This window comes from Melitaea cinxia, chromosome 4 (genome assembly GCF_905220565.1).
Source record: "Melitaea cinxia chromosome 4, ilMelCinx1.1, whole genome shotgun sequence".
In the NCBI taxonomy this organism is placed as follows: domain Eukaryota; kingdom Metazoa; phylum Arthropoda; class Insecta; order Lepidoptera; family Nymphalidae; genus Melitaea; species Melitaea cinxia.
In genome coordinates, this window is record NC_059397.1 from 19928597 (window position 1) to 19950000 (window position 21404).

The 21404-nt window shown below is 63.7% G+C and overlaps 2 protein-coding genes and 1 non-coding gene across 3 annotated transcripts; all 3 read left to right on the forward strand.

Annotated features, from left to right (window-relative positions):
- Window positions 1-3106: 3106 nt before the first annotated feature.
- On the forward strand, window positions 3107-3213 carry LOC123653351. Its single transcript, XR_006743074.1, has one exon. It is a non-coding gene; the product is annotated as a U6 spliceosomal RNA (small nuclear RNA).
- Window positions 3214-11383: 8170 nt separating this feature from the next.
- On the forward strand, window positions 11384-13234 carry LOC123670480. Its single transcript, XM_045603974.1, has one exon. It carries the CDS (start codon window positions 11384-11386, stop codon window positions 13232-13234), a length of 1851 nt encoding a protein of 616 aa, XP_045459930.1.
- A 4381-nt stretch (window positions 13235-17615) lies between these two features.
- On the forward strand, window positions 17616-19895 carry LOC123670481. The gene has a single exon (XM_045603975.1). It carries the CDS (start codon window positions 17616-17618, stop codon window positions 19893-19895), a length of 2280 nt encoding a protein of 759 aa, XP_045459931.1.
- The last annotated feature ends 1509 nt before the right edge of the window (window positions 19896-21404 follow it).

Genomic DNA, 21404 nt, shown 5'->3' on the forward strand with positions numbered 1-21404 from the left:
TACCTCTCCGACAGGTGGGTGGTCTTCCCCGGAAGGGATGGTCGGCTTGTGAGAAAGGAAGTCGTGTGCGGTGTCCCGCAGGGGTCGGTGCTTGGGCCACTCCTGTGGAACATCGGATACGACTGGGTGTTGCGTGGCTCGCTGCTGCGCGGCGTCAGCGTCGTCTGCTACGCCGACGACACGCTGGTGCTGGCCCGCCGACCGACGTATCGGGAGGCGGCGGTGCTGGCGACCGCTGGCGTCGCGCAGGTCGTGGCGCGAATCCGGCGCCTCGGCCTCGTCGTCGCGCTGGACAAGGCACAAGGAATAGTCTTCCACGGCCCGCGGAGGGCGCCTCCCCACGACGCCCATCTTATCGTGGGAGGCACTCGCATCGGCCTGTCGGGCACGATGACGTACCTGGGTCTCGTGCTCGACGGCCGGTGGAAGTTCCGGGCGCACTTCGCGCGGCTCGTCCCGCGCTTGCTGAAGGTGGGAGCCTCGCTCTCGTGGCTTTTGCCGAACATCGGCGGTCCCGGTGTGAGCTGCCGCCGGCTCTACACCGGCGTCGTGAGAGCGATGGCGATGTACGGTGCCCCCGTCTGGTCCGACGCCCTGGACCGCGAGAACATCGCCCTGCTGCGGCGCGCGCAGAGGGTGATGGCGATCAGGGTCGTACGCGGGTACCGTACGATCTCGGGCGAGGCAGCGTGCGTGCTGGCTGGAGTCCTGCCCTGGGACCTGGACGCGGTCTCTCTGGCGTCGTCATACCGGCGGCGTCGGAGTCTGGCGTCCGGGACCCTCAGTCCGGCACCACGGCTGGAAGATCACCTGAGGCGAGAGCGGGATGCCGCGATCGCGGAGTGGGTTGTGAGGCTCGAGCGTCCGAGTGCGGGGCACCGGACGATCGATGCGGTTCGGCCGGTTCTTCGGCAGTGGTTGGACAGACGACATGGCGTCCTAACCTTCCGCGCCACGCAGGTCCTCTCGGGGCACGGTTGCTTCGGGGGGTACCTGTGTCGGGTCGCCGGGAGGGAGCCCTCTCCTCGTTGCCACCACTGCCAGGATTGTGACGACGAGTCGGCGCAACACATGTTGGAAGAGTGTCCGGCGTGGGCGGAGGAGCGCGAAGAGCTCCGAAGCGTAGTTGGGCCGGACCTTTCGCTGCCGGCCGTGATTTCTGCCATGACCGGCAGCGAGAGGTGCTGGGACGCCGTCCTCGCGTACTGTGAGCGGGTGATGGCGCAGAAGGAGGCAGCGGAGCGGGTGAGGGAGGACACCACCGACCTCCCCCTCCGCCGCAAAAGGACCGGGCGTCGGAGGCTGGCGCACGATAACCGCCTCCCTCCCTAGACGCTAGGCAGACCAAAATCTGCCGGGTAGGCGCGCGCGGTGTCCCCCGCGCGCCACCTCCTCCACGAGGACAGGAAAGGGCCTGACGAGGCACGCCGCCGGGGTTTGCAGAAGAATTCGGACTCCTGCGACCCCGGCACGGGCGACGAAGGTGGACACCGTTGGTTTTTAGTGGGTAGTCTGGCATTGCACCTACCGCCGGGAGCCCCACACTCCCGCTGCCGAGCTTTCGGTGGCGGGGTCAGTGCGTAAATGCATTTTCCAACGTAAAAAAAAAAAAAAAAAAAAAAAAAAAAAAAAAAAAAAAAAAAAGGTTAGGTTAGGTTAGGTTCCCAGGCCCCAGACTTAGGTCTGGGAGGAGTTCCTGGTCTTCTACCTGGGCGCGTCCCCCGTTTGGCGGATAGGGGAGTGCCGCCTGCGTTACCGACCGACGCGGGCGGTAGGGGTCCTCGGACCCCCGCGGACCAAAACCAGGGGGTAGGGCGCGAAAGCGCATCGGAGTGCCGGGGCGCTCCGGGAGGTGGACGGGGTGGGCGGGTTCGCTCGTCCGCCCTGAGGCGCTTAGGCGCGGGGTGCTGGCCGGGTTGTGCTGGCTCCCTGGAGCTTGCTCGGTTGCTGGTGCAACCCGGCGGACGTGTTGCGTGAGGGTCGGGCTGTGCTGACTCCCTGGAGCTTTGGCTCGGTTGTCGGTGCAGTTCGGCGGAGCCGTAGGGTGGTTGCCGGGTCGCGCTGGACTCCCTGGAGCTTGCTCGGTTGTTCGGTGCGATCCTGGCGTTGGAGGTGGGGCTTTTGCCTAGCCGGGAGGGACAGGGCGGGTGGGTCCGGCGGTCTGGCTCGCTCGTCCTGTGGCGCTGGGGCGCGGTGTGCTGGCCGGGTTGTGCTGGCTCCCTTGAGCTTGCTCGGTTGCTGGTGCAATCCGGCGGACCAGTTGCGGGAGGGCCGGGCTGTGCTGGCTCCCTTGAGCTTTTGCTCGGTTGTCGGTGCTGTCCGGCGGACCCGTGGGGTAGTTGCGGGTTCGAGCTTGGCTCACTCGCTGGGGTGGCACTGCGATGCGGTGCGGGGAGAGGAAGACGGGTCGAGCGAGCGAACTCGATGTAACGACGAGTTCGCTCGCTCGCCCCGTGGCGCGCATGCGCGCGGGTAGGTGCACTCCGGGTACTGCTCTGACTCGAGCCCAGAGCGGACTTGTGAGTGCAGGCGCCGTGAGGGCGCGGAGACGTGGGGGTTGGTTTTACCTTCCCCTGCGCTGGGGACGGGGTGGGTGGGCTCGCTTGCCCGCCCCGGGGGGGCTGGTGCTTAGGCGCTTTCCCTTGCGCCGTCCCGGCCTGTGTTGACTCGCGTTGGCACTGTCCGGGCGGCGCGGGGCAGCCTGAGCGCCAGGCAGAGGGCGGTCGAGTTTTCGGCCAACTTCTGCTCGGGTTGGTGCGCGCGGTGCCACCGCGTGCCACCCACTAGGAACGGGATGGGCCCGCAAGGGCAACGCCGCCGGAGTTTGCAGAAGAATTTTCTTGATTCCTGCGACTTCGGCAATGGCGAGGGAGTGGCGCCGCTGGTTTTTACTGAGTAGTCTGGCTTGCCGGGAGTCTCAGACCTCCGTCGCCTTCGGGTGGCGGGGGTGCGTAAATGCATTTTCCAGCGTAAAAAAAAAAAAAAAAAAAAAAAAAAAAAAAAAAAAAAAAAAAAAAAAAAAAAAAAAAAAAAAAAAAAAAAGGTTAGGTTAGGTTAGGTTAGGTTAGGTTAGGTTAGGTTAGGTTAGGTTAGGTTAGGTTAGGTTGTACTCGCTTCGGCAGTACATATACTAAAATTGGAACGATACAGAGAAGATTAGCATGGCCCCTGCGCAAGGATGACACGCAAAATCGTGAAGCGTTCCACATTTTTTTTTTTTTTTTTTTTTTTTTTTTTTGGGGTGCTTGTCGGTGACCTCCTCGTGGTGCACCCTGGGCAACGGGACGGGCAGCAGTATCACAATCGCGGCACTGCTGCCCGTCGCGGCTGACGACCGACGCGTGTGGGGATGCATTCCGGCGCTCTACATTAGAGTTGTCCCGTGAGCGCATCAGGTGGCACAGCGCTCGCGCACTGTGTCACCACGGGGGGGTGGATGGGTTCGGCGTGCGCTTACCCCGCCGTCGGACAGAGTGGACAGGAGTCCTGTTCGCTCACCGTCCTATTATCGTAATCCCGTTTGTGGTGTCGTGGTCATGTCTCGCGGCCACGAACGGGACCGAGGGTCTTGCCTTAACCGGCCGGACCGCGAGGAAGAAAACCTCTATAAAAAATTACCCCGAATCCCAAGCGGCGACGCAGCGCGAGGGGATGCATGGCTGATGGGAAGTTCAGTCTCTACTGCGATCCCCTGCTCTGCAGCCCCGCCGAGGCCAGAGTGGGGTTACGCGAGGCTTGCCCAGGTACAGGGGGTGTTACCTCGGGCTGACCACCTTTTCCCCCTTACTCGTGGGAACAGTTATGGAATTTGAAAACAAAAAACTTTTAAACGATGATGGTGTGGAGATTGACGAGAGGCCCGAGAAGGGCGAAGTAGAGGAGAGGCCCGAGAAGGGTGCAGTTGTCTCGGACGGAGAGTTGTCTGACGTCGGCATGAGGTCGCGGTCGCCTTGCGACTCTGACTCGTCTCGCGCTCGGCTCTGGAAGCGGAAGCGCGATAGGGAAGAAGACACGTCAGATGACACTGATGATAAGTCCACAGCAGGAAAGTGTCACACGGCGCGCAGGGGTCGTGGTCGACCGCCCACGACAGGGCAATATGTTGGCCTCGCCAAGGCCAAGGCCGACTACCTCAAGCAGTGCGAGAGGGAGCTCGAGCTTGAGGCCGAAAGCGAGGCCATTGAGATCTCAAGGAGAGTGAGAGCTTCGCGCTCTAATATAAATCCGGAAGGTGGGACGATTTCGGAAGAATGCTCGATAACAGATCTGCATCGGAAGGCCCAGGAATACGTCGAGGCCATTCTCACCGTAACAAAGATCTCTAAGAACTTGAAGGGGACGAGCAAGAAAGCTCTGAATGAGTCCGCCGAGGGTATAGGCGAAGTACTCGGCGCCCTATACCACCGAACGACGAATGATGAGGTCAGGCAGCTGCGGGAGGCCAACGAGCGCCTAGAAGCGGAGAACGTACAGCTCCGCTCGGAGATCTCCGAGCTGCGACAGAGTGTAGCCGACATCAGGCGTGAGCTGGGCTCGACGTCCACTCCAGCCCCTCCCGCGAATGAAAACGGACTGATCGACCGCATCATGGCTGGGGTGGGCGCCATGCTCGACTCCCGCCTGGCGAAGCTGGAGGAGTCTGGCAGACTCCTGCCTGAAGCGCCTGAAGCGCGAAAAGGACCACCGGCGGCTTCGAAGAAGATCGCAACGTCGCCGCCGCAGACAGGGGTCACAACGCTGACTCCGCCAGCGAACCCGGCCCCAAAGTCTGCAAGTCAGTCTGCCAAGAAGACGAAAAAGAAGAAGAAGGCGGGTGCGGCTACCCAAGTCGCTGCGCCCAACGAGCCTCGCCCCCTACCACCTGCTCCGGCCGCTCTGACGGAGGGGTGGAATGTGGTGGCGAGGAAGGGAAGAAAGGCGGGGCCGCCCAAAAACCAGCCCCAGCCCCAGAACAAAGGTGTGCCGGCTAAAAAGCCAAAAACGCCGAAGCTGCGATTGCCGCGATCGGCGGCGGTGCAGCTGACGCTGCTGCCGGGCAGCACGAGGACCTACGCGGAGGTCCTCGGTGCCATAAAGGCTGACGGCCTTATAGCGAGCATGGGCGTCGAGACTCGCTATAGGGTCTCTCAGACCGGCGCGCGCAGGTTCGAGCTGCCTGGCACCGGCAACAAGGAGAAGGCCGAGGAGCTTGCCCGGCGCATCAAAGCGGTCGTCGGCAAGGACGTGGCGGTCACCCGGCCGGAGAAGTGCGCCGACCTGCGGGTGGCCGGGTTAGACGACTCGGTCACTCCCCAGGAGTTGGCCGGCGTGATCGCCAAGGCGGGAGGATGCGCCGAGGAATCCATTAAAGTGGGCGAAGTGCGGCAAAACTTCGCTGGCGTTGGGACGGCCTGGGTTCGCCTGCCGGTAGAGGCGGCGAAGAAAGTGGTCGACGGGCGCCGCCTACTCGTCGGATTCGTGTCGGCGAGTGTGTCCCTACTGAAGGCGAGACCTCAGCAATGTTATCGCTGCCACGAGGTTGGGCACGTGGCAGCGAAGTGCGACAAGGGGGTGGACCGCAGCGGCCAGTGCTACCGCTGCGGCAAGGAGGGGCACATTCGCCGGCAGTGTACTGCTGAAGCTTGCTGTCCCATATGCCAGGCGGAGAAAAAACCGGCTGGGCACAGTCTAGTTGCGTGCCCTCGCAATAAAGCGGGAAGGAGGAAGAAGGCGGCGCCCAAAAATAAAACCCGCGCGCCGCCTGCCAACAGAGCTGGGGAGGTGACAATGGACACCCAATTGTAATAATGGCGCTTAAGGTGCTCCAAGCCAACCTGAACCACTGTGCCAGGGCCCAGGACCTCCTCGTCCAGAGCCTGGTACAGTGGTCCGTGCGGGCGGCGGTGGTGGCCGAGCCGTACTCGGTCCCGCCGAGGGATAGTTGGATCGGCGATCGCGACGGCGTGGTGGCCATCGTGACCCAGGTCGCCGCGGGCGCCCCGCCCCTTACGAACATTGTGAGGGGCTCGGGTTGCGTCGCGGCACTGCTGGGGGAGGTGGCCATCGTCGGGGCGTATTTTTCCCCGAACAAGTCGGTCGCCGAGTTCGAGGCGTTCCTCGACGGGACCGAGTCGATCATGCGTAGGTTTTATCCGGCGGAAGTGCTCGTGCTGGGCGACTTCAATGCGAAGTCACGTCTGTGGGGGTGTCCTGCCACAGATGCGCGGGGGGCGATTCTGGAGGAGTGGCTCGTTGCCACCGGCCTGACCGTCCTCAATCGCGGGACGGCCAACACGTGCGTGCGCAGGTCGGGCGGCTCGATCGTGGACGTGTCGTTTGCGAGCCCCGGCCTCGCGCGCCGCGTTCGGGACTGGCGAGTGCTGGACGACGTGGAGACTCTCTCGGATCATCGCTATATCCGCTTCGAGATCTCCGCTCGTCCGGCGGTGCCGCCAAGCTCCAGCCGCGCCTCGGCGGAGGAGGGTCCTCGGTGGCAGCTGAAGCGTCTCGACCGGGAGCGACTCGACGAAGCGGCGATAGTGGCGTCGTGTCAGCCGCGCGTCGACGGTCCACCGGACAGGGTGGCAGACTGGCTGGTGGCCAGAATGACCGACGCGTGCGACGCGGCCATGCCGCGGTCGAGGGGTCGCCCCGGGCGGGCTCAGGTGTACTGGTGGTCGGAGGCGATAGCGCAGCTGCGCAGGGAGTGCGTGGCCGTCCGACGCCAGTACACGCGCTGCAGGAGGCGCATCTTTAGGACGCCCCCCGCTTCGCAGGACAGGACACGGCACGAGGAGGAGGGCGAGCGGCTGTACGCCCTTTACACGGCAGCCAAAGCCAGCCTCCGTCGAGCCATCGGCGAGTCGCAGGCCGCGGCCAGGGAGGAAATGCTGGACGGACTGAACAGCGACCCGTGGGGGATGCCCTACAAGCGGGTACGCAACAAGGTCCGTCCCTGGGCTCCTCCACTCACGGAGACCCTGGACGCCGAAGTGGTCCGTGAGGTGGTCGCGGCCCTGTTCCCGACGGCGCCGGCCGAGCACGAGCCGCCGTCGATGGCACCGCGGGGAGAGGATCCAGACGTCGGAGAGGAGGCACCGGAGGTCGGCGAGTCCGAATTCGAGGAAGCAGTCGCGCGGCTGCGACGGAAGAACGTCGCTCCAGGCCCGGATGGGATTCCGGGGAGGGCGTGGGCGGTGGCGCTGAATCACCTGGCGCCGCGAGTTCGAGGGCTATTCTCTGCCTGTCTGGCTCAAGCCACAATTCCACAGCGGTGGAAGACAGGCAGGTTAGTCCTCCTCAGGAAGGAAGGCCGGCCGGCGGAGTCACCGTCGGCGTACCGCCCCATCGTCCTCCTCGACGAGCTCGCTAAACTGTTCGAGCGCGTCGTGGCCGCGCGTCTGGTGGCGCACGTCGGGCGTCGAGGACCCGACCTCTCGGACGTGCAGTTCGGCTTCCGCAGTGGCCGTTCTACCGTGGATGCCGTGCTGTGCGTCCGTGCCCAGGTGCAGGAAGCGGTGGCCCAGGGCGACGTCGTCGTGGCGGTGTCTATTGACATCGCCAACGCCTTTAACACGTTGCCCTGGGGTTGCATCAGGGAGGCGCTTCGCTATCACGGTGTGCCGACCTACTTGCGTCGCGTGGTCGGTGCCTACCTCTCCGACAGGTGGGTGGTCTTCCCCGGAAGGGATGGTCGGCTTGTGAGAAAGGAAGTCGTGTGCGGTGTCCCGCAGGGGTCGGTGCTTGGGCCACTCCTGTGGAACATCGGATACGACTGGGTGTTGCGTGGCTCGCTGCTGCGCGGCGTCAGCGTCGTCTGCTACGCCGACGACACGCTGGTGCTGGCCCGCCGACCGACGTATCGGGAGGCGGCAGTGCTGGCGACCGCTGGCGTCGCGCAGGTCGTGGCGCGAATCCGGCGCCTCGGCCTCGTCGTCGCGCTGGACAAGGCACAAGGAATAGTCTTCCACGGCCCGAGGAGGGCGCCTCCCCACGACGCCCATCTTATCGTGGGAGGCACTCGCATCGGCCTGTCGGGCACGATGACGTACCTGGGTCTCGTGCTCGACGGCCGGTGGAATTTCCGGGCGCACTTCGCGCGGCTCGTCCCGCGCTTGCTGAAGGTGGGAGCCTCGCTCTCGTGGCTTTTGCCGAACATCGGCGGTCCCGGTGTGAGCTGCCGCCGGCTCTACACCGGCGTCGTGAGAGCGATGGCGATGTACGGTGCCCCCGTCTGGTCCGACGCCCTGGACCGCGAGAACATCGCCCTGCTGCGGCGCGCGCAGAGGGTGATGGCGATCAGGGTCGTACGCGGGTACCGTACGATCTCGGGCGAGGCAGCGTGCGTGCTGGCTGGAGTCCTGCCCTGGGACCTGGACGCGGTCTCTCTGGCGTCGTCATACCGGCGGCGTCGGAGTCTGGCGTCCGGGACCCTCAGTCCGGCACCACGGCTGGCAGAACATCTGAGGCGAGAGCGGGATGCCGCGATCGCGGAGTGGGTTGTGAGGCTCGAGCGTCCGAGTGCGGGGCACCGGACGATCGATGCGGTTCGGCCGGTTCTTCGGCAGTGGTTGGACAGACGACATGGCGTCCTAACCTTCCGCGCCACGCAGGTCCTCTCGGGGCACGGTTGCTTCGGGGGGTACCTGTGTCAGGTCGCCGGGAGGGAGCCCTCTCCTCGCTGCCACCACTGCCAGGATTGTGACGACGAGTCGGCGCAACACGTGTTGGAGGAGTGTCCGGCGTGGGCGGAGGAGCGGGAAGAGCTCCGAAGCGTAGTTGGGCCGGACCTTTCGCTGCCGGCCGTGATTTCTGCCATGACCGGCAGCGAGAGGTGCTGGGACGCCGTCCTCGCGTACTGTGAGCGGGTGATGACGCAGAAGGAGGCGGCGGAGCGGGTGAGGGAGGACACCACCGACCTCCCCCTCCGCCGCAAAAGGACCGGGCGTCGGAGGCTGGCGCACGATAACCGCCTCCCTCCCTAGACGCTAGGCAGACCAAAATCTGCCGGGTAGGCGCGCGCGGTGTCCCCCGCGCGCCACCTCCTCCACGAGGACGGGAAAGGGCCTGACGAGGCACGCCGCCGGGGTTTGCAGAAGAATTCGGTTTCCTGCGACCCCGGCACGGGCGACGAAGGTGGACACCGTTGGTTTTTAGTGGGTAGTCTGGCATTGCACCTACCGCCGGGAGCCCCACACTCCCGCTGCTGATTTACTCGGCGGCGGGGTTAGTGCGTAAATGCATTTTCCAACGTAAAAAAAAAAAAAAAAAAAAAAAAAAAAAAAGGTTAGGTTAGGTTAGGTTAGGTTAGGTTAGGTTAGGTTAGGTTAGGTTAGGTTAGGTTAGGTTAGGTTAGGTTAGGTTAGGTTAGGTTAGGTTAGGTTCCAGCGCGGGCGGTAGGGGTCCTCGGACCCCCGCGGACCAAAACCAGGGGGTAGGGCGCGAAAGCGCATCGGAGTGCCGGGGCGCTCCGGGAGTTGGACGGGGTGGGCGGGTTCGCCCGCTCGCCCTGAGGCGCTGAGGCGCGGGGTGCTGGCCGGGTTGTGCTGGCTCCCTGGAGCTTGCTCGGTTGCTGGTGCAACCCGGCGGACGTGTTGCGTGAGAGCCGGTCTGTGCTGACTCCCTGGAGCTTTGGCTCGGTTGTCGGTGCAGTTCGGCGGAGCCGTAGGGTGGTTGCCGGGTCGCGCTGGGCTCCCTGGAGCTTGCTCGGTTGTTCGGTGCGATCCTGGCGTTGGAGGTGGGGCTTTTCGCCTAGCCGGGAGGGACAGGGTGGGTGGGTCCGGGCGGTCTGGCTCGCTCGTCCTGTGGCGCTGGGGCGCGGTTTGCTGGCCGGGTTGTGCTGGCTCCCTTGAGCTTGCTCGGTTGTTGGTGCAATCCGGCGGACCAGTTGCGGGAGGGCCGGGCTGTGCTGGCTCCCTTGAGCTTTTGCTCGGTTGTCGGTGCAGTCCGGCGGACCCGTGGGGTAGTTGCGGGTTCGAGCTTGGCTCACTCGCTGGGGTGGCACTGCGATGCGGTGCGGGGAGAGGAGGACGGGTCGAGCGAGCGAACTCGATATAGCGACGAGTTCGCTCGCTCGCCCCGTGGCGCGCATGCGCGCGGGTAGGTGCACTCCGGGTACTGCTCTGCCCAGAGCGGACTTGTGAGTGCAGGCGCCGTGAGGGCGCGGAGACGTGGGGGTTGGTTTTACCTTCCCCTGCGCTGGGGACGAGGTGGGTGGGCTCGCTTGCCCGCCTCGGGGGGGGTGGTGCTTAGGCGCTTTCCCTTGCGCCGTCCCGGCCTGTGTTGACTCACGTTGGCACTGTCCGGGCGTTGCGGGGCAGCCTTAGCGCCAAGCAGAGGGCGGTCGGGTTTTCGGCCAACTTCTGCCCGGGTTGGTGCGCGCGGTGCCACCGCGTGCCACCCACTAGGAACGGGATGGGCCCGCAAGGGCGACGCCGCCGGAGTTTGCAGAAGAATTTTCTTGATTCCTGCGACTTCGGCAATGGCGAGGGAGTGGCGCCGCTGGTTTTTACTGAGTAGTCTGGCATGCCGGGAGTCTCAGACTTCCGTCGCCTTCGGGTGGCGGGGGTGCGTAAATGCATTTTCCAGCGTTAAAAAAAAAAAAAAAAAAAAAAAAAAAAAGGTTAGGTTAGGTTAGGTTAGGTTAGGTTAGGTTAGGTTAGGTTAGGTTAGGTTAGGTTAGGTTAGGTTAGGTTAGGTTAGGTTAGGTTGGGGTGCTTGTCGGTGACCTCCTCGTGGTGCACCCTGGGCAACGGGACGGGCAGCAGTATCACAATCGCGGCACTGCTGCCCGTCGCGGCTGACGACCGACGCGTGTGGGGATGCATTCCGGCGCTCTACATTAGAGTTGTCCCGTGAGCGCATCAGGTGGCACAGCGCTCGCGCACTGTGTCACCACGGGAGGGTGGATGGGTTCGGCGTGCGCTTACCCCGCCGTCGGACAGAGTGGGCAGGAGTCCTGTTCGCTCACCGTCCTATTATCGTAATCCCGTTTGTGGTGTCGTGGTCATGTCTCGCGGCCACGAACGGGACCGAGGGTCTTGCCTTAACCGGCCGGACCGCGAGGAAGAAAACCTCTATAAAAAATTACCCCGAATCCCAAGCGGCGACGCAGCGCGAGGGGATGCATGGCTGATGGGTAGTTCAGTCACTACTGCGATCCCCTGCTCTGTAGCCCCGCCGAGGCCAGAGTGGGGTTACGCGAGGCTTGCCCAGGTACAGGGGGTGTTACCTCGGGCTGACCACCCTTTCCCCCATACTCGTGGGAACAGTTATGGAATTTCAAAAATCAACAATTTTAAATGATGATGGTGTGGAGATTGACGAGAGGCCCGAGAAGGGCGGAGTAGAGGAGAGGCCCGAGAAGGGTGCAGTTGTTTCGGATGGAGAGTTGACTGACGTCGGCATGAGGTCGCGATCACCGTGCGACTCCGACTCGTCTCGCGCTCGGCTCTGGAAGCGGAAGCGCGATAGGGAAGAAGACACGTCAGATGACACTGATGATAAGTCCACGGCAGGAAAGTGTCACACGGCGCGCAGGGGTCGTGGTCGACCGCCCACGACAGGGCAATATGTTGGCCTCGCCAAGGCCAAGGCCGACTACCTCAAGCAGTGCGAGAGGGAGCTCGAGCTTGAGGCCGAAAGCGAGGCCATTGAGATCTCAAAGAGAGTGAGAGCTTCGCGATCCAACATAATTTCGGAAGGTGGGACGGTGTCGGGGGAATGCTCGATCATTGATCTACACAGGAAGGCCCAAGAATACGTCGAGGCCATTCTTACTGTCACTAAGATATCAAAGAACCTCAAAGGGACGAGCAAGAAAGCTCTGAATGAGTCCGCCGAGGGTATAGGCGAAGTACTCGGCGCCCTATACCACCGAACGACGAATGACGAGGTCAGGCAGCTGCGGGAGGCCAACGAGCGCCTAGAAGCGGAGAACGTACAGCTCCGCTCGGAGATCTCCGAGCTGCGACAGAGTGTAGCCGACATCAGGCGTGAGCTGGGCTCGACGTCCACTCCAGCCCCTCCCGCGAATGAAAACGGACTGATCGACCGCATAATGGCGGGGGTGGGCGCCATGCTCGACTCCCGCCTGGCGAAGCTGGAGGAGTCTGGCAGACTCCTGCCTGAAGCGTCTGAAGTGCGAAAAGGACCACCGGCGGCTTCGAAGAAGATCGCAACGTCGCCGCCGCAGACAGGGGTCACAACGCTGACTCCGCCAGCGAACCCGGCCCCAAAGTCTGCAAGTCAGTCTGCCAAGAAGAAGAAAAAGAAGAAGAAGGCGGGTGCGGCTACCCAAGTCGCCGCGCCCAACGAGCCTCGCCCCCTACCACCTGCTCCGGCCGCTCTGACGGAGGGGTGGAATGTGGTGGCGAGGAAAGGAAGAAAGGCGGGGCCGCCCAAAAACCAGCCCCAGCCCCAGAACAAAGGTGGGCCGGCTAAAAAGCCAAAAACGCCGAAGCTGCGATTGCCGCGATCGGCGGCGGTGCAGCTGACGCTGTTGCCGGGCAGCACGAGGACCTACGCGGAGGTCCTCGGTGCCATAAAGGCTGACGGCCTTATAGCGAGCATGGGCGTCGAGACTCGCTATAGGGTCTCTCAGACCGGCGCGCGAAGGTTCGAGCTGCCCGGCACCGGCAATAAGGAGAAGGCCGAGGAGCTAGCCCGGCGCATCAAGGCGGTCGTCGGCGAGGACGTGGCGGTCACCCGCCCGGAGAAGTGCGCCGACCTGCGGGTGGCCGGGTTAGACGACTCGGTCACTCCCCAGGAGCTGGCCGGCGTGATCGCCAAGGCGGGAGGATGCGCCGAGGAATCGATAAAAGTGGGCGAAGTACGGCAAAACTTCGCCGGCATCGGGACAGCGTGGGTTCGCCTGCCAGTAGAGGCGGCGAAGAAAGTGGTCGACGGGCGCCGCCTACTCGTCGGGTTCGTGTCGGCGAGTGTGACCCTGTTGAAGACGAGACCGCAACAATGCTATCGCTGCCACGAGGTTGGGCACGTGGCAGCGAAGTGTGACAAGGGAGTGGACCGCAGCGGCCAGTGCTACCGCTGCGGCAAGGAGGGGCACATTCGCCGGCAATGTACTGCCGAAGCTTGCTGTCCCATATGCCAGGCGGAGAAAAAACCGGCTGGGCACAGCCTAGTCGCGTGCCCTCGCAATAAAGCGGGAAGGAGGAAGAAGGCGGTGACCAAAAATAAAACCCGCGCGCCGCCTGCCAACAGAGCTGGGGAGGTGACAATGGACACCCAATCATAGTAATGGCGCTTAAGGTGCTCCAAGCCAACCTGAACCACTGTGCCAGGGCCCAGGACCTCCTCGTCCAGAGCCTGGTACAGTGGTCCGTGCGGGCGGCGGTGGTGGCCGAGCCGTACTCGGTCCCGCCGAGGGATAACTGGATCGGCGATAACGATGGCGTGGTGGCCATCGTGACCCAGGTCGCCGCGGGCGCCCCGCCCTTTACGAACATTGTGAGGGGCTCGGGTTGCGTCGCGGCACTGCTGGGGGAGGTGGCCATCGTCGGGGCATATTTTTCCCCGAACAAGTCGGTCGCCGAGTTCGAGGCGTTTCTCGACGGGACCGAGTCGATCATGCGTAGGTTTTATCCGGCGGAAGTGCCTGGGCGACTTCAATGCGAAGTCACGTCTGTGGGGGTGTCCTGCCACAGATGCGCGGGGGGCGATTCTGGAGGAGTGGCTCGTTGCCACCGGCCTGACCGTCCTCAATCGCGGGACGGCCAACACGTGCGTGCGCAGGTCGGGCGGCTCGATCGTGGACGTTTCGTTTGCGAGCCCCGGCCTCGCGCGCCGCGTTCGGGACTGGCGAGTGCTGGACGACGTGGAGACTCTCTCGGATCATCGTTACATCCGCTTCGAGATCTCCGCTCGTCCGGCGGTGCCGCCAAGCTCCAGCCGCGCCCCGGCGGAGGAGGGTCCTCGGTGGCAGCTGAAGCGTCTCGACCGGGAGCGACTCGACGAAGCGGCGATTGTGGCGTCGTGTCAGCCGCGCGTCGACGGTCCACCGGACAGGGTGGCAGACTGGCTGGTGGCCAGAATGACCGACGCGTGCGACGCGGCCATGCCGCGGTCGAGGGGTCGCCCCGGGCGGGCTCAGGTGTACTGGTGGTCGGAGACGATAGCGCAGCTGCGCAGGGAGTGCGTGGCCGTCCGACGCCAGTACACGCGCTGCAGGAGGCGCATCTTCAGGACGCCCCCCGCTTCGCAGGACAGGACACGGCACGAGGAGGAGGGCGAGCGGCTGTACGCCCTTTACACGGCAGCCAAAGCCAGCCTCCGTCGTGCCATCGGCGAGTCGCAGGCCGCGGCCAGGGAGGAAATGCTGGACGGACTGAACAGCGACCCGTGGGGGATGCCCTACAAGCGGGTACGCAGCAAGGTCCGTCCCTGGGCTCCTCCACTCACGGAGACCCTGGACACCGAAGTGGTCCGTGAGGTGGTCGCGGCCCTGTTCCCGACGGCGCCGGCCGAGCACGAGCCGCCGTCGATGGCACCGCGGGGAGAGGATCGAGACGTCGGAGAGGAGGCACCGGAGGTCGGGGAGTCCGAATTCGGGGAAGCAGTCGCGCGGCTGCGACGGAAGAACGTCGCTCCAGGCCCGGATGGGATTCCGGGGAGGGCGTGGGCGGTGGCGCTGAACCACCTGGCGCCGCAAGTTAGAGGGCTATTCTCTGCCTGTCTGGCTCAAGCCATAATTCCACAGCGGTGGAAGACAGGCAGGTTAGTCCTCCTCAGGAAGGAAGGCCGGCCGGCGGAGTCACCGTCGGCGTACCGCCCAATCGTCCTCCTCGACGAGCTCGCCAAGCTGTTCGAGCGCGTCGTGGCCGCGCGTCTGGTGGCGCACCTCGGGCGTCGAGGACCCGACCTCTCGGACGTGCAGTTCGGCTTCCGCAGTGGCCGTTCTACCGTGGATGCCGTGCTGTGCGTCCGTGCCCAGGTGCAGGAAGCGGTGGCCCGGGGCGACGTCATCGTGGCGGTGTCTATTGACATCGCCAACGCCTTCAACACGTTGCCCTGGGGCTGCATCAGGGAGGCACTCCGCTACCACGGGGTGCCGACCTACTTGTGTCGCGTGGTCGGTGCCTACCTCTCCGACAGGTGGGTGGTCTTCCCCGGAAGGGATGGTCAGTTAGTGAGAAAGGAAGTCGTATGCGGTGTTCCGCAGGGGTCGGTGCTCGGTCCACTCCTGTGGAACATCGGGTACGATTGGGTGTTGCGTGGCTCGCTGCTGCGCGGCGTCAGCGTCGTCTGCTACGCCGACGACACGCTGGTGCTGGCCCGCCGACCGACGTATCGGGAGGCGGCAGTGCTGGCAACCGCTGGCGTCGCGCAGGTCGTGGCGCGAATCCGGCGTCTCGGCCTCGTCGTCGCGCTGGACAAGGCACAAGGAATAGTCTTCCACGGCCCGAGGAGGGCGCCTCCCCACGACGCCCATCTTATCGTGGGAGGCGCTCGCATCGGCTTGTCGGGCACGATGACGTACCTGGGTCTCGTGCTCGACGGCCGGTGGAATTTCCGGGCGCACTTCGCGCGGCTCGTCCCGCGCTTGCTGAAGGTGGGAGCCTCGCTCTCGTGGCTTTTGCCGAACATCGGCGGTCCCGGTGTGAGCTGCCGCCGGCTCTACACCGGCGTCGTGAGAGCGATGGCGATGTACGGTGCCCCCGTCTGGTCCGACGCCCTGGACCGCGAGAACATCGCCCTGCTGCGGCGCGCGCAGAGGGTGATGGCGATCAGGGTCGTACGCGGGTACCGTACGATCTCGGGCGAGGCAGCGTGCGTGCTGGCTGGAGTCCTGCCCTGGGACCTGGACGCGGTCTCTCTGGCGTCGTCATACCGGCGGCGTCGGAGTCTGGCGTCCGGGACCCTCAGTCCGGCACCACGGCTTGCAGAACACCTGAGGCGAGAGCGGGATGCCGCAATCGCGGAGTGGGTTGTGAGGCTCGAGCGTCCGAGTGCGGGGCACCGGACGATCGATGCGGTTCGGCCGGTTCTTCGGCAGTGGTTGGACAGACGGCATGGCGTCCTAACCTTCCGCGCCACGCAGGTCCTCTCGGGGCACGGTTGCTTCGGGGGGTACCTGTGTCGGGTCGCCGGGAGGGAGCCCTCTCCTCGCTGCCACCACTGCCAGGATTGTGACGACGAGTCGGCGCAACACATGTTGGAGGAGTGTCCGGCGTGGGCGGAGGAGCGGGAAGAGCTCCGAAGCGTAGTTGGGCCGGACCTCTCGCTGCCGGCCGTGATTTCTGCCATGACCGGCAGCGAGAGGTGCTGGGACGCCGTCCTCGCGTACTGTGAGCGGGTGATGGCGCAGAAGGAGGCGGCGGAGCGGGTGAGGGAGGACACCACCGACCTCCCCCTCCGCCGCAAAAGGACCGGGCGTCGGAGGCTGGCGCACGACAACCGCCTCCCTCCCTAGACGCTAGGCAGACCAAAATCTGCCGGGTAGGCGCGCTCGGTGTCCCCCGCGCGCCACCTCCTCCACGAGGACAGGAAAGGGCCTGACGAGGCACGCCGCCGGGGTTTGCAGAAGAATTCGGATTCCTGCGACCCCGGCACGGGCGACGAAGGTGGACACCGTTGGTTTTTAGTGGGTAGTCTGGCATTGCACCTACCGCCGGGAGCCCCACACTCCCGCTGCCGAGCTTTCGGTGGCGGGGTCAGTGCGTAAATGCATTTTCCAACGTAAAAAAAAAAAAAAAAAAAAAAAAAAAAAAAAAAGGTTAGGTTAGGTTAGGTTAGGTTAGGTTAGGTTAGGTTAGGTTAGGTTAGGTTAGGTTAGGTTAGGTTAGGTTAGGTTAGGTTAGGTTAGGTTAGGTTAGGTTAGGTTAGGTTAGGTTAGGTTAGGTTAGGTTAGGTTAGGTTAGGTTAGGTTAGGTTAGGTTAGGTTAGGTTAGGTTAGGTTAGGTTAGGTTAGGTTAGGTTAGGTTAGGTTAGGTTAGGTTAGGTTAGGTTAGGTTAGGTTAGGTTAGGTTAGGTTAGGTTAGGTTAGGTTAGGTTAGGTTAGGTTAGGTTAGGTTAGGTTAGGTTAGGTTAGGTTAGGTTAGGTTAGGTTAGGTTAGGTTAGGTTAGGTTAGGTTAGGTTAGGTTAGGTTAGGTTAGGTTAGGTTAGGTTAGGTTAGGTTAGGTTAGGTTAGGTTAGGTTAGGTTAGGTTAGGTTAGGTTAGGTTAGGTTAGGTTAGGTTAGGTTAGGTTAGGTTAGGTTAGGTTAGGTTAGGTTAGGTTAGGTTAGGTTAGGTTAGGTTAGGTTAGGTTAGGTTAGGTTAGGTTAGGTTAGGTTAGGTTAGGTTAGGTTAGGTTAGGTTAGGTTAGGTTAGGTTAGGTTAGGTTAGGTTAGGTTAGGTTAGGTTAGGTTAGGTTAGGTTCCCAGGCCTTTGGGGCCTGGGTCTCGGACTTAGGTCTGGGACCTAGGCTCCAAGGGGAGGAGTTGCTGGACTTCTACTGGGCGCGTCCCCACGGTGGCGGATAGGGGAACGCCACTCGCACTGAGCGGGTGGTAGGGGTTTTCGGACCCCCGCGGACCAAAACCAGTAGGTGTGGGCGCACCTTTAGCGGCTTGTCAGCCGCGCGGCCTAGGGGAGTAAACCCCGATTAAAAATCTAAGCTGTGAAATAGCCCTATTAATCATGGAAACAAAGACTAAAACGAAACTACCCCAGGAGGGTACCTGCGCCTCCGGCAAAGGAGAATCCCTCCGTGCATCTTCGGATGCACGCTGCCCGTTCGATTCTGGGGAGGGCACCCTTTGTTACTGTGATTCGCCCCATATGGGCGTTGACGTTGTGCCCGGGAAGGGCGGTGCGACCTCTGCAAGAAATACGGACTCCGATAACAGCCTTCGGAGTGGCGGCTCAAACGAGCCGTCACTCTCGAGGACTGGTCTCCCCTCGCGAGATCGCAAGGGGAGATTCCTCTCACGCCAAAAAGGCCCTTCTAAGGGCCAGGACAAAGGTGGAAACCGTTTTGCGGTTCTGGCTGCGGACGACAAAACGGACACCGATACAGACATGGTTTCGGGATCCCCTGACAGGCATATTGCCTTGACGGGACGGCGGAAGCGACCCTCATCCTCGACCTTCGCGTCTGGGCGTGACGGTTCGGACACGGAGGCCGAGGGCGCGGGCCTCGCTAAAATTAACACGGCGAGAAGGGGAAAGGCGAGAGGAACCACGGCGGGTCCTTCCCGCGAAAAGTTCCTCAAGCCAGCACCTGTCCGGCCGGAACCCGTAAACATACTCATCGACAACGAGTCCGACGTCGGCTCATCGATCGTAGACGACGTTGTTGCGCTCAACGCGCAGGAACTCAGGGCGCGCGCGGGCGAGGGACTCGCCGTAATACTAGAGGTTGCCCGGAAATCCGGGAACCTCAAAGGCGAGTTCGTCGCAAAGTTGAAGAGGTCCGCGACGGACCTGAGCGAGGTGGTCGACGCCTTTGCCTCTAGGACCGAGGCCGATGAAGTGAGGCGGCTCCGAGCGGAGAACCGCCGCTTCAGGATCGAAATAGAGGCAATGAAAACGGAGCTGAAGGCGATGCGGCGCGGCTTCGCCGAGGCGAAGACGGAAGCGGCCGCTAACGCCGCCGCCGCCGCCGCCGCCGCTGCCAACGCCTCAGTCGCCGGTCCACCTGCGACACTTCCGGTGGCGGCCATGCTAGAGGAGTTCAAGCACTCCTTGACCTGCTCGCTGGGCGATATGATGAACGTCCGGCTGGCGCAGATCGAGGAGAGGCTGCCGCCGGCTCCGTCGGTCCGCCCCCAACTGGGAGCTGGTGGACCTCGACGCCCTGAGACGGCGGCCACTACGTCAGCGGCCCCCTCCACGGTTGCCCGGGAGGAAACCTGGGCAACAGTGGTCAAAAGAGGGAAGGGCAAGAGGAAGGGGAAAGGGAAGTCCTCCGCCCCTCCATCTACACCTGCAGTCGAAGGCCGGACTGCCGCCCCTGCGGTGAAGCCGACTGGCAAGCCAGCCGCGGCGTCGTCCGCGCGACCGGCCGCCAAGCCGACCGCCAAGCCGACCAAGCAGTCCGGAAGGCCGGCAACAAAGGCGACGGTTAAGGCCAAATTCAAGGCCCCGAAGACTGCGGCAGTCGTCGTCCAGCTGCAGCCGGCGGCTGTAGAGAAGGGTCAAACTTACGACTCCATCTTCCGGTCGGCTGAAGACACCGTGAAATTGGAGGAACTGGGGATCGAGCGCATCCTCTTCCGTCATACGGCGACGGGAGCGAGGATGCTCGAGATCCCCGGTTCCGACAAAGAGGAGAAGGCCGACCGGCTCGCCAGCCGGCTCAGGGAGGCCCTCTCGGACGTGGCCACCGTCGTCAGGCCCGTTAAGACCGCGCAGGTGCGCATCTCGGGCCTGGATGACACGGCCACTCCCGAGAGGGTGGCGGCGGCGGTCGCGAAGGCGACATCGTCCGACGTCGGCACGGTGAGGGTCGGGGCGATCCGCTCCGGCTTCGGCGGCATGGGCTCCACCGTCGTAACCTGCCCCGTCTCGGTTGCGAAAGCGCTGACCGAGGGGGGCAGGCTACTGATCGGCTGGAGCTCGGTGCGAGTGTCGGCCCTGGAGGCGCTCCCCATGCGCTGCTTTAAGTGCATGGGGTTGGGCCACACGCGCCCGAAGTGTCCGGCGTCTGTCGACAGGGGCAACCTCTGCTTTAAATGCGGGAACGCGGGGCACAAGGTCGCCTCCTGCCCAGAGAAGACACCGCGCTGCGTGGTGTGCGCCGAGGGAGGTAAACCCTCGGGGCACATCATGTGCGGCCGCAGGTGCAGGCCTGCGACCTCGAAAGGAAAGGGGGCCCTCGGAACCCGGGCCCCCCGAGAGACCGCAAGCCAGACAGCCGCAGACGGCGTTGCCCCCCCGGCCGCGGCGGGGGAGGTGGAGGTTGTGATGTCTGAGTAATCCATGGATCACATCAGACATCACAGCTTCCTCCAAGCCAATCTCAACCACTGCGCCAGGGCTCAGGACTTGTTGACCCAGTCCATGGCGCAGTGGATGATCGATGTGGCCGTCGTCTGCGAACCGTACTGGGTTCCCCCCCAACCGAACTGGTTGGGGGATCTCGACGGCACGGTGGCGGTCGCACTAGGCAGTTCCGCCACCCGCCCCCTCGCACTCGTGGAGCGCGGCTCGGGATACGTCGTGGTGATGTGGGGAGAGTATGCGGTCATCGGCCTCTACTTTTCCCCCAACCGCAGCCTGGCGGACTTCGAGGTCTTCCTCGACACCGTCAGAGCTGCGGTATGCCGACAGTCGCCGAGAGCCGTGATAGTTCTCGGCGACTTCAACGCCAAGTCCCGAGCCTGGGGCAACCCGAACACGGATGCGAGGGGGCGGGCCGTCGAGGATTGGGCCCTCCTCTCTGGTCTGTCACTCCTGAACGTTGGAAACGTTCAGACGTGCGTGCGATTGCGCGGGGGTTCCGTGGTGGACCTCTCGTTCGCCAGCCCCGCAATCGCGCGGAGAGTGACAGACTGGAGAGTGGAGGAGGGGGTGGAGACTCTCTCGGACCACAACTATATCAGGTTCGGGGTCTCCACCCCGTCCTCGTCAGCAGATCGGTCTAGGGGCCCGAGCAGGCTACCCCGCTGGGCCCTAAGCAGGCTCGACGTCGAGGCGGCGCGCGAGGCCGCAATCGTCCAGCGGTGGGCGAGCCACCGCGACGCCGATGGTGCCAGCGTGGATGAGCTGGCTGGCCGCTTTCGCAGGTCGTTGGCCAACGTCTGCGATGCGGCCATGCCGAAGGTCGGCCGCCGCCCGCTAGGACGGCGGGCGGTGTACTGGTGGTCGCCCGAAATAGCGGAGCTTCGTGCGGCCAGCATGACCGCCCGCCGGGCGTATCAACGCTGTCGGAGGCGCAGCGCCAGGGATCCGGCTCTGGAGGCGGAGCTGCGGGATGCATACCGCACGGCAAAGCAGGCCCTGCAGCACGCCATCAGCCGAGGGAAGGACGCCGCCTGGAAGGAGCTGCTGGCGGGTCTAAACCGAGATCCATGGGGCCGTCCCTATCGCGCTGCGCGAAGCAAGCTTCGCGCGCAGGGCGCCCCCGTGACGGAAACGATGCCGCCGGATCTCCTCTGGCGGACGGTGTCGGAACTGTTTCCGCACCGTCCCGTACATGTTCCCCCGACGATGGCGACGCCGTCGCCGTCTTCTCGGACCGAGTTCGACCCGCCCTCCCCACCCGGCATCTCGGAGGGGGAGATGGATACGGCCCTCGAGCGTCTCAGGGCCAAGAAGACGGCGCCGGGGCCGGATGGTGTTCCGGGGCGAGTATTGTATATCGCCCTGGAACACCTGAGAGGAGAACTTCGGGGACTGTTCGACAAGTGTCTAGCTTCCGGGCAGTTCCCGAAGCCGTGGAAGACGGGCCGGTTGTGCCTGATACGTAAGGAGGGCCGACCTGTC

Coding starts and splice junctions, on each gene's coding strand:
- LOC123670480 (XM_045603974.1), top strand. CDS start 11,384: ATGAGGTCGCGATCACCGTGCGACTCCGACTCGTCTCGCGCTCGGCTC.
- LOC123670481 (XM_045603975.1), top strand. CDS start 17,616: ATGGAAACAAAGACTAAAACGAAACTACCCCAGGAGGGTACCTGCGCC.